General features: G+C 38.0%; 1 protein-coding gene and 1 long non-coding RNA gene across 3 annotated transcripts; one reads left to right on the top strand and one right to left on the bottom strand.

Moving 5' to 3' along the window:
* Positions 1–1,468: 1,468 nt before the first annotated feature.
* Positions 1,469–2,544, bottom strand: LOC310732808. Of its 2 annotated transcripts, XR_014535552.1 has the most exons (4): positions 2,469–2,544; positions 2,168–2,343; positions 1,696–1,884; positions 1,469–1,599 (listed from the first exon to the last, which is right to left on the bottom strand). It is a non-coding gene; the product is annotated as an uncharacterized lncRNA (long non-coding RNA). The 2 variants fall into 2 exon arrangements; XR_014535553.1 differs by lacking the exon at positions 2,469–2,544 and having other exon boundaries at positions 2,168–2,365.
* Positions 2,545–2,565: 21 nt separating this feature from the next.
* mal2 (mal, T cell differentiation protein 2) lies at positions 2,566–9,985 on the top strand. Its single transcript, XM_083553474.1, has 4 exons — positions 2,566–2,821; positions 4,317–4,487; positions 7,733–7,912; positions 8,835–9,985. Exons 1-4 carry the CDS (start codon positions 2,708–2,710, stop codon positions 8,904–8,906), a joined length of 537 nt encoding a protein of 178 aa, XP_083409600.1. The 5' UTR covers positions 2,566–2,707; the 3' UTR covers positions 8,907–9,985.
* The last annotated feature ends 3,975 nt before the right edge of the window (positions 9,986–13,960 follow it).

Genomic DNA, 13,960 nt, shown 5'->3' with positions numbered 1-13,960 from the left:
CAGTGCAAAGTCTCCCGAGTTGCAAACAGATCCACCTGGGCTCTGTAATATCTCTGCCATATCTGCTCCACCACCTTGGGGTGGAGCCTCCATTCCTCAGGCCTCAGCCCTTATCTTGAAAGGTTGTTTGCTCTCTAATTCATCCGGCCCGGGATGTAAACTGCTCTCAATGAGAGGATTTTAACCTGGGACCACAGGGGGATCTGCCGCACCAGCCTGTACAGAGAGCAAGATCAGAGACCTGGTGGTTAATTCTATGAGACCACTGGCGTGTTGTCCGTACGGACCAGCACATGGAGAGCTATCAGGTCTCAGAAGAAGTGTTTTAGTGCTCGGCGATCATCTCCAGGCAGTTTATGTGCCATGAGCGATGTAGCAAATTGATAATGCGTAGTGGGTTGCCCCTTCAGGAGAACCCTCTGTCTCTGAGCCACCACTGGAGGGGTCTCATATGGAGGAGGCCAAGTGGGATCACCTCTGTAACTGCTTCACAGTGAGTGCTAGGTCTTCTCCTCTTCCACCTGCTGTGAGGATGTCTGTAATCCCACATTACGCGCAAAAAGGTGGTTCTCTGCAATGGAGAAAGCACACACTTACTTGTGTTCAGTTTTAACCCCAGCTCCTTAATGCAGGCGAGAACGACATCTCGATGTTGGACCGCCTGAAGCTGTGATTGAGCTAATATCAACCAGTCGTCGATATAGTTCAGAATGTGGATGCCCTGAAACCATAGCGGGGCTAAAGCTGCATTCATGCACTTTGTGAATGTGCGGGGTGAGAGTGCTAGGCCGAAGAGGAGGACCCGATATTGGTAAGTTTCACCCCGAAAACAAACCTCAGGAACCTCCTGTGAGCAGGAAGGATGGCTATGTGGAAATAGGCGTCCCTTAGATCTATCGTGACAAACTAGTCCTTAGACTTGTTCTGAGACATGACTTCTTTGAGCATTCTGAACCTGAGCCTTATGAGTGAGTGGTTGAAGGAGCATAGATCTAGGATCAGTCGCAATCCGCCATCCTTCTTCAGAACAATGAAATACTGGCTGTAGTAGCCTGACACTGGCTAAGGGAGGAACCAATTCGATGGCCCCTTTCCTCAGGAGGGTGCATACTTCTTGCTCCAGGACCAGAGCCTGCTTGGGTCCCACCAGGGTGGGACACACCCCGTTGAACCAGGGAGGAGAGGACCCGAATTTAATCGAGTAACCCCTCTACATCATATGCAGGAGCTACCGAGATATGTCTGGCAGATCGCCGCGTAAGCCCTACCTACTAGAGCCGAAGTGGCTGAAGCGTTTCACGATGCATCACCTGGGGAGAGATAGCCAGCTAGCGTCTCTTTAATCCTGGGCATCTCCCTATAGCTGCACTCCCTGAACCCTATTATATTCGCGTATAGCTCCCTCATTGGAGGAAGAAATATGGAGCTCCGCGTTACACCGAAGTGAACCACCGAAGTGAGTGCTCAGCCCAGCAGAAGAGGCCAGAGCGGACTCATCCATCTCCATGCCTTCTGCTAGTTTGGCCTGCGAGCCCCGCGACTTTCGGCGCCGCTTCTACTCGGTGAGAGCAGGACCTGAGCCGCGAGGGAGCCACACAGCTAAAAAAATGCATGAAGGCAAGAAGGAACACACAGTCGGAATTCTGCTGGCATTTAAAGCTCATGGCTGCACAGATTCACACACAAAGCGCTTACTTGAACAACAGCAGCTAATGTCGCTACCAAGCTCAGCCATTTTGTAGCTTCCTGGGTTACGCGACGTCCCCTGTCGATGACATCATGACTTGCCTATTGGCTGGATTTCACACGTGATTCAGAGCGTGGACAATGCGAGGCGTTCCCAAAGCGTTCGAGTTCCTGAAAGGGAACATTGTGTATCATGTGCTGTGTGTGTGTGTGTGTGTGTGTGTGTGTGTGTGTGTGTGTGTGTGTGTGTGTGTGTGTGTGTGTGTGTGTGTGTGTGTGTGTGGTTAAAAGTTCAATGACACACTGTGTGAGTTTATTTTAGGTAATAATTAATTACACTCTCTGACTCTGATTTTCAACAGTTAGATGATGAAATGTCTTCATCACACACATTCTTATCTAAATACATATAACATCTGTAAAAATGCATACAGTTTAAAGGAGATTTTATTGCCATGTACAGACTCAAAGTAGAATTTACCTCAGTGTATTAAACCAATATTTTTCATTCACACGTCCTTCAGCATCACCTGTACACGTTGACGCCTTCCGAGCACTTGTTATCTCCTCCGAATGTCTTAACACAATATTGACCCGAGGGCCGTTTCAGTCTGAGGCTCCACGTTAATCATTAATACACCGCCAGATGAAAGAACACTAAGAACATGATCAACACAGAGCAAAGAGAGACAATGAGCTTCTCCTGAATTATTTAACAGAGGCAAAGCTGATAAAAAAAAAAAAAAAGAAAGACAGATGGTGGAGCAGGTGTCTGGTCTCACCTGAGATGCCTTTTTTGTCATCCATTGCATTCCACACTGAAAACAGAGGACAGGAGTGGCTCTATGCACCCCTCCCCCCCCCCCCCCCCCCCACACACACACACACACACACACACACACACACACACACACAAACACTTACACCTGTAGGACCGGTTTTGCAGATCACGTGACACCTGTGGAATTTTTTCTACCGCTCTCTATTTCTTTCTTTTGCCCATTCGTTCCATTACAAAGCAATGGCAGAAGTGACAAACCCAGCAGCCACTTCATTCCCAGCACCCACCATCTCCCTGCCGCTGGGGCTGGATGTCATTCGGACCTACTCTGGAGCTCTGATCTGCATGGAAATCGTAAGTGTGTTTTCCTAAAGGGAGGGTTGGGCAGGGAGTCTTACTGAGGTCTGAACAATCATTTGCATCTGTTCTTCACTGAGGAGTGTCACCTGAGTCACAATCTCAGTGGTGCACTTGAGAGTGCATGCCTAGAACTAGAAACTATCAATCTTTAAATATTAAAAGATACTTCAAGTGCCCTCTTACTAAGAAAGACTAAGAGCTCAATTTTAAACAGTTCTAGATACAAAGAAAAACACAGTGACAAAAATTTGGATCTTGTGCTGATTGTACACTTGACCTGTTAATTAAATAAAAAAGTTTTTTTAAGTGTACACTGTATAACGCTGAAAATTGTCTATTAAGAATACACTGGCACCTCCAAAAAGTGTGAAAATGTTTCTTTTATTTGGATCTATTTTGAGATGTGGGAAATTTTAGGGAAATTTAAAAGTATAATGGAGTTAACAGGTTTTATCAGGGCTGCCAGATTTGTATAACAGAGCAGGTTAAATTTGATATGGTGTATAAAATCTTTTTTTTAAATAAAAAATTTATAAATAAAAGTAATAATAATTCAGGAATTTCATTGTGATATGGACAAGTTTCCTTGTACGAAGAAATTCTTTAAAATCTCATAGATGATACAATAGAAAATATAGAAGAAATAATAACTTGTTAGATAATAACACTGTTAAAATAATGTATATAGTAATTATAGTGTAATATTTATATCATTAACACCTTTCCCTCAATCAAAATATTTTTTTTGTACATACTTGCAGTTATACATATATTGTAATAACAAAAAATATGATAATATTATATTATATTAATATTATAATAATATTATAATAAAAAATAATGCCTAAATGAATTTACAAAACACAGTTATAGTTTTTAAGTTGAAAAAAACACAATCCTTATACAGACCTTATTGTTTAAATTAAAAACAAACCACCAGATCATATGTTCGTTGTCCACAAGCAGAGATCACTCATCTATAATTAGCAAGCGTGTACAAAACAACCTTTCTACAACCTCTAAAAAAAAAATTCTGCCTGAGTAACAGAAAAGAAGAAAACCTGAAACTGCCCCAACATAGATTCAAAACAGACCTGCCGAGACCCAACACTAAGCTGTCACAACACGACATAGATGCAGCATGGACCTGACACAGATCAGGCACGGTCCTGACACAGAGCCGACCCAGCATAGATCTGGCACAAAAATTAGATCGACCCAAAACAGATACACACACGTGACACAGAACCAGCATAGAACTCAACAAAAATTCAACACAGAAAGTATAGATATAGTATATATAATAGTATAGATATATTCAGTATAGATCCAGTGCAAACTCGACAATGAGTCAACACAGACGAGACACAGCACAAACCTTGCATTATACTATTTTGGTGTTAAAGATCCAAAAATAAAGGTTCCATGTCCTCCAGGAACACATTTTACAACTATTTATTAAAATACACCTACTGTTTCGATTTCTTAGGTCTTTGGGGGATTGGTTTGGATTCTTGTGGCCTCCTCAAATGTCCCCGTGCCATTACTCCAGGGCTGGGTCATGTTTGTGTCTGTCACTGCGTTCTTATGCTCCACGGCCTACCTCACCTTCTTCCTGCTTGGCCTAGCTGACCGAATCAACACCGACTGGAACTTCATGGTGAGTGTATAGCAGTGGCGGGCAGTGCATTTGGTACCTGGGCCTTCAGTGTTGACTTACCCGACTTAATCCAAGTCTTAATCACGTTGCGATTATAGAAACCATCAATACTATACAAAACCGCAATATAACAACACGTGGAATAACAGAGAGAAAGGCATTTTGCATATGGAGGGTGAATACCATTTTACTAAAGCAAGTTAAGACCAGTTAAACCCAGTTAAAACAACTCCAAACATCTACACTACAACCGCAACTGTGCCACCTACATCATCTGGAGAATTACAAATCTAAATAAAATACAACCTACTCACCAGAGATGCATACTCATAATTTGCACCGCTCCTCAGAGGCTGTAAGCCAGTGGTACCGCTCGTATTCACTGGTCTGGAAGCGGCGAACAAACCCTTTCCCGGGCTGAGACAAGCGAGCTAGCTTCGGGGTTGGCCAACTTCTTCTCACAATGTCTAGCTTTTCTTGAAAATGGATTTTAAATTTGTCTGAGACCAAATAAATGTATCTTCTTTTGTAGGCATAAAAAAAGTCTAACTCTGATGTATTAATTTGTGCAGTGTGCTACACAAATTTTTTGCCAGTCGAACTTAGCTGTAACAGCTAAGCTGTAACAGTTTCCCTCTGACCAACCAATCAGAGGAAAGAAAAATGCTGATGCTATTCTGGGCCCTGTGAGGCAAATATGAAATCTGATTTTTTTAAAGAAACAGACCGGTTGCTAAAATTTTCAATGGTAAAAGGGCCAGCAGGACAGACTTTGCAGGCCCTGGGCAGTTTAGATTAAGCAGCACATTGAGGCTGAAATCTGATTGGACAAAAAAATCTAACATACACATACACATACTGGAAGCAGTGCAGCCAAGAAAAATGCTATGAAAAGAAGAGAATAGACTGTTGGGAATAAATTAATACAATTTCATGGAACAAATCTTAGAATTTCGGTTGTAAATGTAGGTCAGTGCTTCTGATAGTGTTTAGGCCAGCAGAGAACGCTTTGCTGGCCCTGACCACCACCCACTGGTGTATAGAACCCTTACATGAACAGTTAACTTAAATAACTTGAATAATCATAGTTACTCACAGTTACAATTACTCTGCATTAAGCACAGATACAACTCCTCACAGTTGCACTTACAGTTACTCAGTTACAGTCTCTCGGTCACCATTACTCGGTTACAGTTACTCTGTTACAGTCGCTCGGTTATAGTTACTAAGTTACAGTCACTCAATTATAGTTACTCAGTTATAGTTACTCAGTTACAGTTACTTAGTTACATTTACTCTGTTATAGTTATTTGATTACAGTTACTCAGTTACATTCTCTAAGTTACAGCTATTCAGTCTCAGTTACTCATTTATAGGTACTCGTTTACAGTCACTCACTTACAGTTATTCGGTCACAATTACTCAGAGGTAGGAAGTAACAAAGTACAAATCTTTTGATACTGTGGTTAAGTACATTATTCTGGTATCAGTACATTAGGGCACAATAAATTTTTCGGACAATTTTGTACTTTTACTTGTTAAATTTTGACACAAATATATAAAAAAAAAACTAATAAATATTACAGGAAAAAAAATTTGCATGTGTTTTACTGATGTGCCAAGTCCCAAATCAGCAGCAAAATCCACCAAAATCTGTAGTTGACAAGTAGTAGTTCATAACGGCGAAAGAAAATTACATTTCTCTCATGCTTTGCTTTTATAAAATAAAGAAAACAGACTGGGTGCACGCTCTGCCGTCTCTCTCATCTCTCTTCACAGACACATAAAAAAAAAAAAAAAAACACCCTGAAACAAGTAAATATTTGCCTCACAAACATTAAAAATTATATATGAATAGATTGCTCGAAATGTCTACTTTTAAGTAAACCAATTCACATCAAAAACAAATATTCTCTGGTTATGGAAACCGTATAAAAGTTAGAAGAGGTAAAGTTTCTCCGGTATCACCTCATTAACCGTCCGTGTTAAAACATAGTAAAGGTTCTGTTTGGTGTCCTGATGATTTACGTAATTTAAAAAACCAAAAGCCAGTGTTTCCCTGACAATGACGATCATCAGATTAATTCCATTTAAATATTTTAATCGATTGACAGCCCTAATATTAATATGATGTAAGGTCCAGTTACCAGCGTGACACTAAAACAGGTAGTAGTCATGGCTACTATTTACTTAAGTACGTCAGAGCCCAAACTTCGTCACTTTAACTTTAGTAAAAAAGTATAGTCAGTACTTCAACTTTTACCAGAGTATTTTAAAACATGCGTATCTGTACTTCTGTTAAAGTGAAGGATGTGTGTACTTTCGCCACCTCTCCAGTTACAGTTACTCGGGTACAGTTATTCAGGTACAGTTACTCAGTTACATTTACTCATTAACAATCACTCAGTCACAGTTACTCGGTTACAGTTACGCAGTAACATTTACTCGGTGTCATTTACTCAGTCACAGTTTCTCAGTTACAGTACTCAGTTACAGTTACTCTGTTACATTTACTCAGTTACAGATACTAAGTTACAGTTACTCAGTTACAGTTACTTATCTACATTTACTTAGTAACAGTCAGTCACAGTTACAGGGTTACAGTTACATTTACTCAGTAATGGTCTCAGTCACAGTTACTTAGTTACAGTCTCTCAGTCACAGTTACTCGGTTACAGTTACTCAGTCACAGTTACTCAGTTACAGTTACTCGGTTACAGTTACTCAGTTAATCACAGTTAGTCGCATAGATTTGAAATATGCCTCTGATGTTTTGGCAGAAATCCTTAGCTCTGACTTGGTTCTCATCTGTGTATGCAGGGTGTGTCAGCACTGACTTTTGGCTCTGATCCCTTACACAGGAGAAATAAATAAATAAAATCACAATAATTAATACAATTAATGACCTCAGGCTCTGTGCAATGCAGTGCAAAGGGCACTTTCATATTTTTATTCATAAATTACCATGAGATTAAATATTGACACACTGAAGGTTAATAAATGCAAATACAAAAATGCAACAATTGGAAAAGTAACGTCAAAATTTTCATTTCATTCAAAACTATATCAGTTTATTTAAGTAAATCTTTTACAGATTTATATGTTATATTTTTTGATATATCTAAAATATATTTGTGCTAATAAAGATTAATCTTTTTAAATTTTGATACAAACACTTTATTTACTGATTTATTAGATTGTTGGATTTTCCTATTTATTTGTGTTCCACACTCTGTTTATTGCAGGATATGATTTATCACTTTGTTGCCCTGCTCTTCTATTTTGCTGCATTTGTGCTGGAAGCTGCGACGACGTCTGGAGCGTATAAACAGTATGTGAACAGCACAGAATGTGTTGTTAGGCCTCCCAATAACATCATTACCTTCATGGATTTCCGACAATACAGTATTAATGTGGTGGCTACGGTAAGTTTCCCTGTCATTCTGTACTCGTCCAATTGTTATTTATTATTAGCTACATTCCTGAACTGACAACATACAAAATTTAGTAATGCTTATTTTATTTTATTATTTAAAATATACATTTTTACAAAACAACCATTAAAATGTAATGATCAGATGCTGATCTAAACACATCTAGTTTTAGAAAGAATCCGATGATATTATAGTGTTAATCTAATAGCTTAGCATTTTTCACAGTAATAGTGTTTTTAGTGCTGCAGGTGTTTCACTTTTACCATGGCAAACGTGTTTACACTACTGTGAACTAACACTGAATAAACCTGCTATTAGTATATCCACAATCTTTGTCCTTTTTAATATAAAGGTCATTACCCATTATGCGTGTATGTGACTGTGTGTATGTCAGTGGAAGGTGTGGTGTACATTACTGCATGTGTTGTAGCCTGTATGCAGCATAAGTAGCTTTTCAGGTTAACCTATTGTTGCCTCACCATTTTGACTGATTACGTAAGAAATCTCTTTGTGTGTGTGTGTGTGTGTGTGTGTGTGTGTGTGTGTGTGTGTGTGTGTGTGTGTGTGTGTGTGTGTGTGTGTGTGTGTGTGTGTGTCTGTTAGCATGAACACCTTTTGAGATAGCACATTGTCATTCTGAAATAAAGTGACTTTGATTGATATTTAGCTTATTTTTACCACAAACTGTAGCTCTACACCCAAATCTGCTTTATCTTTTGACATTAATTGATCATGGCTTGTTCTAATATATGTCTCTGTGAAGAAGCTGTTACTATATAAAGTATAAACATCAGCATGATAAGCAATTTGGGATATTTCAACAATTTCCATAGGGGATCAATAAATATAAAGATTCAGATTCTAATTCTGAGTATGGACCTGACAGTGTGTGATCTGTGTGTTTTTGTTTCAGATACTTGCTTTCATAGTGACCGTTTGTTATGGCTTCAGCATGTTTATGGGCTTTAAGCGATGGAGGAAGTGACAATAAGACTCGGGCGATGCTACTTGATCATACGTTTACTCCATGTGTGTTATGACTTATCATTTACAACCCAACCCAACACACACATACACACACAAGGGGAAATTTGTCACTCATTTTTATTTTATGTCAGGAAACATTTCTATCACAGGTATGTATATATATATATATATATATATATATATATATATATATATATATATATATATATATATATATATATATATATATATATATACATACACTGGCGATCAAAATTAGAGAACAATTTATAAACAATTGAACAATTCTGAAATAATTTCATCTTCACTGCTCAACAGTTGAAGGAGTTTTTGTCCTGTCTATACCATGCTACCAGAACACTTTTTCCACAAAATAACTAAGGCATTTCCAAAAAAAAAATTATTTTGCAGAAAACACACTGATCAAAATTAGAGAACACTTTCAGATACCTCCCAGTTAATCTGGTTGGTGTTAATATGGCACCTGGTGCTAATTTCTGTGATTATCTGTCAACCCCTATTTAACTGGCAGCCTAACTTCCAGTTTCACTGACTCTGCAAGATGGTGGGCCGTTCTAAAGTGACTGAAAGCCTCCGGCAGCAGGTTGTCCAGATGAAGACCAAAGGGATGACCCTATCAGCCATAGTAAGACAAGTTGGTCGTTCCAAATCTGTGATTTCAAGAATATTGAATCTTTACAACATCACAAACTCATTTAAGTCCGCTAAGAAGGCTGGTCGTCCACGGAAGACAAATACAAGAGAGGACAGGATGCTGCAGAGGATCTTAATCGGCAATCGTTTCCACACTGCAGCTGGAATTGCTCACCAGTTCAGCGCTGAACAGGGTATGGATCTGTCTCGTCATACAGTGTCTCGACGTTTAAGAGCATTTGGATCAAAAGGCTAGACTAAGCTTTGCTGAGGAGCATGTTGTGTGGACAGAGGAGAACTTGTCCAAAGTTCACTTCAGTGATAAAAGCAAGTTTAATTTATTTGTGTCCGATGTGAAACAATATGTTCGGTGACAAACTGGAGAAAGACTGAACCCAAAGTGTGTAAAGAAGTCAGTAAAAAGTGGAGGAGGAAGTGTCTTGGTTTGGGGCATGTTTTCTGCAGCAGGAGTTGGGCCTCTTATACAGCTAGATGGCAGAGTGTATGCAAATGTTTATCAGAACCTTCTTCAACAACATATGGTTCCTTCCCTGCGTTTATCACCCAATCAGCCTGCAGTGTTCATGCAGGACAACGCTCCATGTCACACAGCAAAACGGTTAAAAAGCAGTTCCTTGAAACTGAAAACATTGAAAGAATGACATGGCCTGCCCAGAGTCCTGATCTCAACCCAGTAGAGAACCTCTGGAAAATCCTTAGTGACAAAGTTATGGCCAAGAAACCCACTACAGTCACCGAACTGTGGAGGAGACTGGAAGAAGAGTGGACAAAAATCACACCAGAGCAGTGTGAGAGACAAGTGCTGTCCTTTGGCCGCAGATGTGCTGAAGTCATTCAAAACAGAGGCCTATACACTTCCTACTAATTGCTGACTGTAGTAACCTTCAGAATATTTTGTTGTAATCTTTTTCCATGCTACAGTCATTGTTGTTTTCTAATTTTGATCAGTGTGTTTTCTGCAAAATAATGTTGTTTTTTAAATGCCCTAGTTAATTTGTGGAAAATGTCTTCTGGTAGCATGGTATTGACAGGACAAAAACTCCTTCAACTGCTGAGCAGTGAAGATGACATTATTTCAGAATTGTTCAATTGTTTATCAATTGTTCTCTAATTTCATAATAACCTGAAATGTGGGTTGAATCTTTTTTTATTTTTATTATTATTATTATTATTATTATTATTATTATTATTATTATTATTATTATTATTATTATTATTATTATTATTTCTTTACTTTAAAAATGGTGTGTGAACTTTTGAAAAGATATATGAAAAAACATTTTTACTATTAATGTGGCATTTGCATTTTTGTTACTTGAAGAAAGTAAATGTTATTTTATTGTAAATTACCTTTCTTTGTTTTCTTCATTTCAGTGCTACATTTGGCACTCACACCATAGAGAATATTTGAATATTTTTCTTTTCTTCTAATTTATTTCTGGGATTCGCCTAGTATAAATCTTTTAATCTAAACTATTTGGTTATTTTATAGTTGTCTGAATAAACAAGCACTATACTAAATATGTTCTGTTTTATTTATTTATTTTATATTTTTATACGTTTAAGCAGCAAAAAATCTAATCAGATTTAAAACTGATTTATGAATTCTAGGCAACCTGTAATGATGATGATTATGTGATGATGATTATAATAAATAATTCTAATCTTTTTATTGGTATATATCATTCATTAAGGTTCCTATGAATGCTTTTGGAATTAAGATGTTTGAGCTCTCCTTAAGAACTATTTACCTTAAGTATAATTTCCGGTTTGAAACAACATCAGAGGGGCATTATTTTCAATGATGGTTTTTGATGTCTTCCTTTTAATGGATAAAAATTATATAATAAATAATAATAAAAATAATAAAAATAAAAATGGAATAATTTATTAATATAAAATCTAATCTAATTACAGTAACAGTGACTTACAATTTCATGTACATTAGATATTGTAAAAGCCAAGTAAGAATAAAACAGCACAAACTGCATCCAAGGTGATTTACACGATTTATAAAGCTCCAATTTAATCCTACTAGTATTTACAAACCCGATTCCAAAAAAGTTGGGACACTGTACAAATTGTGAATAAAAACACAATGCAATGATGTGGAAGTTTTAAATTTCAATATTTTATTCAGAATACAACATAGATAACATATCAAATGTTTAAACTGAGAAAATCTATCATTTTAAGGGAAAAAAATAAGTTGATTTTAAATTTCATGGCATCAACACATCTCAGACAAGTTGGGACAAGGCCATGTTTACCACTTTGTGGCATCCCCTCTTCTTTTTATAACAGTCTGCAAATGTCTGGGGACTGAGGAGATAAGTTGCTCAAGTTTAGGAATTTTGTCCTGTTCTTGTCTAATACAGGCTTCTAGCTGTTCAACTGTCAGGACTTCTTTGTCGCATTTTCCTCTTTATGATGTGACAAATGTTTTCTGGGTGAAAGATCTGGACTGCAGGTTGGCCATTTCAGTACCTGGATCTTTTATCTACGCAGTCATGACGTTGTAATTGATGCAGTATGTGGTCTGGCATTGTCATGTTGGAAAACTTCCCTGAAAGAGATGACGTCTGGATGGAAGCACATGTTGTTCTAGAACTTGGATGTATCTTTCAGCATTGATGGTGCCTTTCCAGGTGTGTAAGCTGCCAATGCCACACGCACTCATGCAACCCAATACCATCAGAGATGCAGGCGTCAGAACTGAGCGCTGATAACAACTTGGGTTGTCCCTATCCTCTTTAGTCCGGATGACATGGCGTCCCAGTTTTCCAAAAAGAACTTAAAATTTTGATTCGTCTGACCACAGAACAGTTTTCCACTTTGCCACCGTCCATTTTAAATGAGCCTTGGCCCAGAGAAAACGCCTGCGCTTCTGGATCATGTTTAGATATGGCATCTTTTTTGACCATTAGAGTTTTAGCCGGCAACGGCGAATGGCACGGTGGATTGTGTTCATCTACAAAGTTGTGTGTGATTTCCATTACAGTAGCATTCCTGTATGTGATGCAGAGCCGTCTAAGGCCCTGAAGATCACGGGCATCCAGTATGGTTTTCCGGCCTTGACCCTAATGCACAGAGATTGTTCCAGATTCTCTTAATCTTTGGATGATATTTTGCACTGTAGATGATGATAACTTTAAACTCTTGGCAATTTTTCTCTGAGAAACTCCTTTTTGATATTGCTCCACTATTTTTTGCCGCAGCACTGGGGGAATTGGTGATCCTCTGCCCATCTAGACTTCTGAGAGACACTGCCACACTGAGAGGCTCTTTTTATACCCAATCATGTTGCCAATTGACCTAATAAGTTGCAAATTGGTCCTCCAGCTGTTCCTTATATGTACAATAAACGTTTCCGGCCTCTTATTGCTGCATGTCCCAACTTTTTGGGAATACCTCTCATGAAATCCAAAATGAGGCAATATTTGGCATGACATTTCAAAATGTCTCACTTTCAACATTTGATATATTATCTATATTCTATTGTGAATAAAATATGTTTATGAGTTTTGTAAATTATTTCATTCCTTTTTTATTCACAATTTGTTCAGTGTCCCAACTTTTTTGGAATCAGGTTTGTATTTGTCTTGACATTAACCTCAGATTTATCCTTATGTAAGATTATAAAAGCAGACTTCATTTATTGCAGAAACAAGTATATTATGAATAATGAATAATTTTTTATAAAAAAACGTAAATTAATTAGAGGATGTGCACTTGAGGTAGACTGCAAAGAAAACCTTATAAAACTATATTAAATAATAAAAGCATTAAGGGTATGTGTGTGTGTGTGTGTGTGTGTGTGTGTGTGTGTGTGTGTGTGTGTGTGTGTGTGTGTGTGTGTGTGTGTGTGTGTGTGTGTCTTACACAAATGAGCTACAAATGTTAAAATATTTTTATAATGTTGGAACTCATTCCGAAAATTCAGTCTTTTCCTTGATGATTACTGCTTTGCTTATCTAATCACACAAATTAGTTTTCAAAGTGTATGTTAAACCCATGTCAAGTTCACTGAATAATTTGTCTAAAGAAAAGTTGTATTATTTAGTTAACTTTTTTATTATTAAATTCAAGACAGGTGGTTGAAAACTCCTATACACTAGGAGTACAAATCAGCAGGCATGCAATTGATGGGTTAAGATCATGTACCATGTCCTGCTGTGAACACATTTCTATTTTACATCCATTGGTTTTGGCATGGAGCTCTCCATTTAAGCAGAAAGTCTCCACCAAAATAAAGACTGGACCACCATTTTGTATATCTTTTGCAAATCGTTCAGAACGGCCAAGAACATCAGAGGCCTTCTGGGCTGGTGCTGATTTATGAAGCATGTTGGCACCGGAATGCTGTCAGGATACCGA

The sequence above is a fragment of the Silurus aristotelis genome, assembly GCF_946808225.1.
Source record: "Silurus aristotelis genome assembly, chromosome: 1".
NCBI classification, from domain to species: domain Eukaryota; kingdom Metazoa; phylum Chordata; class Actinopteri; order Siluriformes; family Siluridae; genus Silurus; species Silurus aristotelis.
Note: the sequence above shows the minus strand (reverse complement) of the source record. Positions and strands in the feature narration are given on the sequence as shown.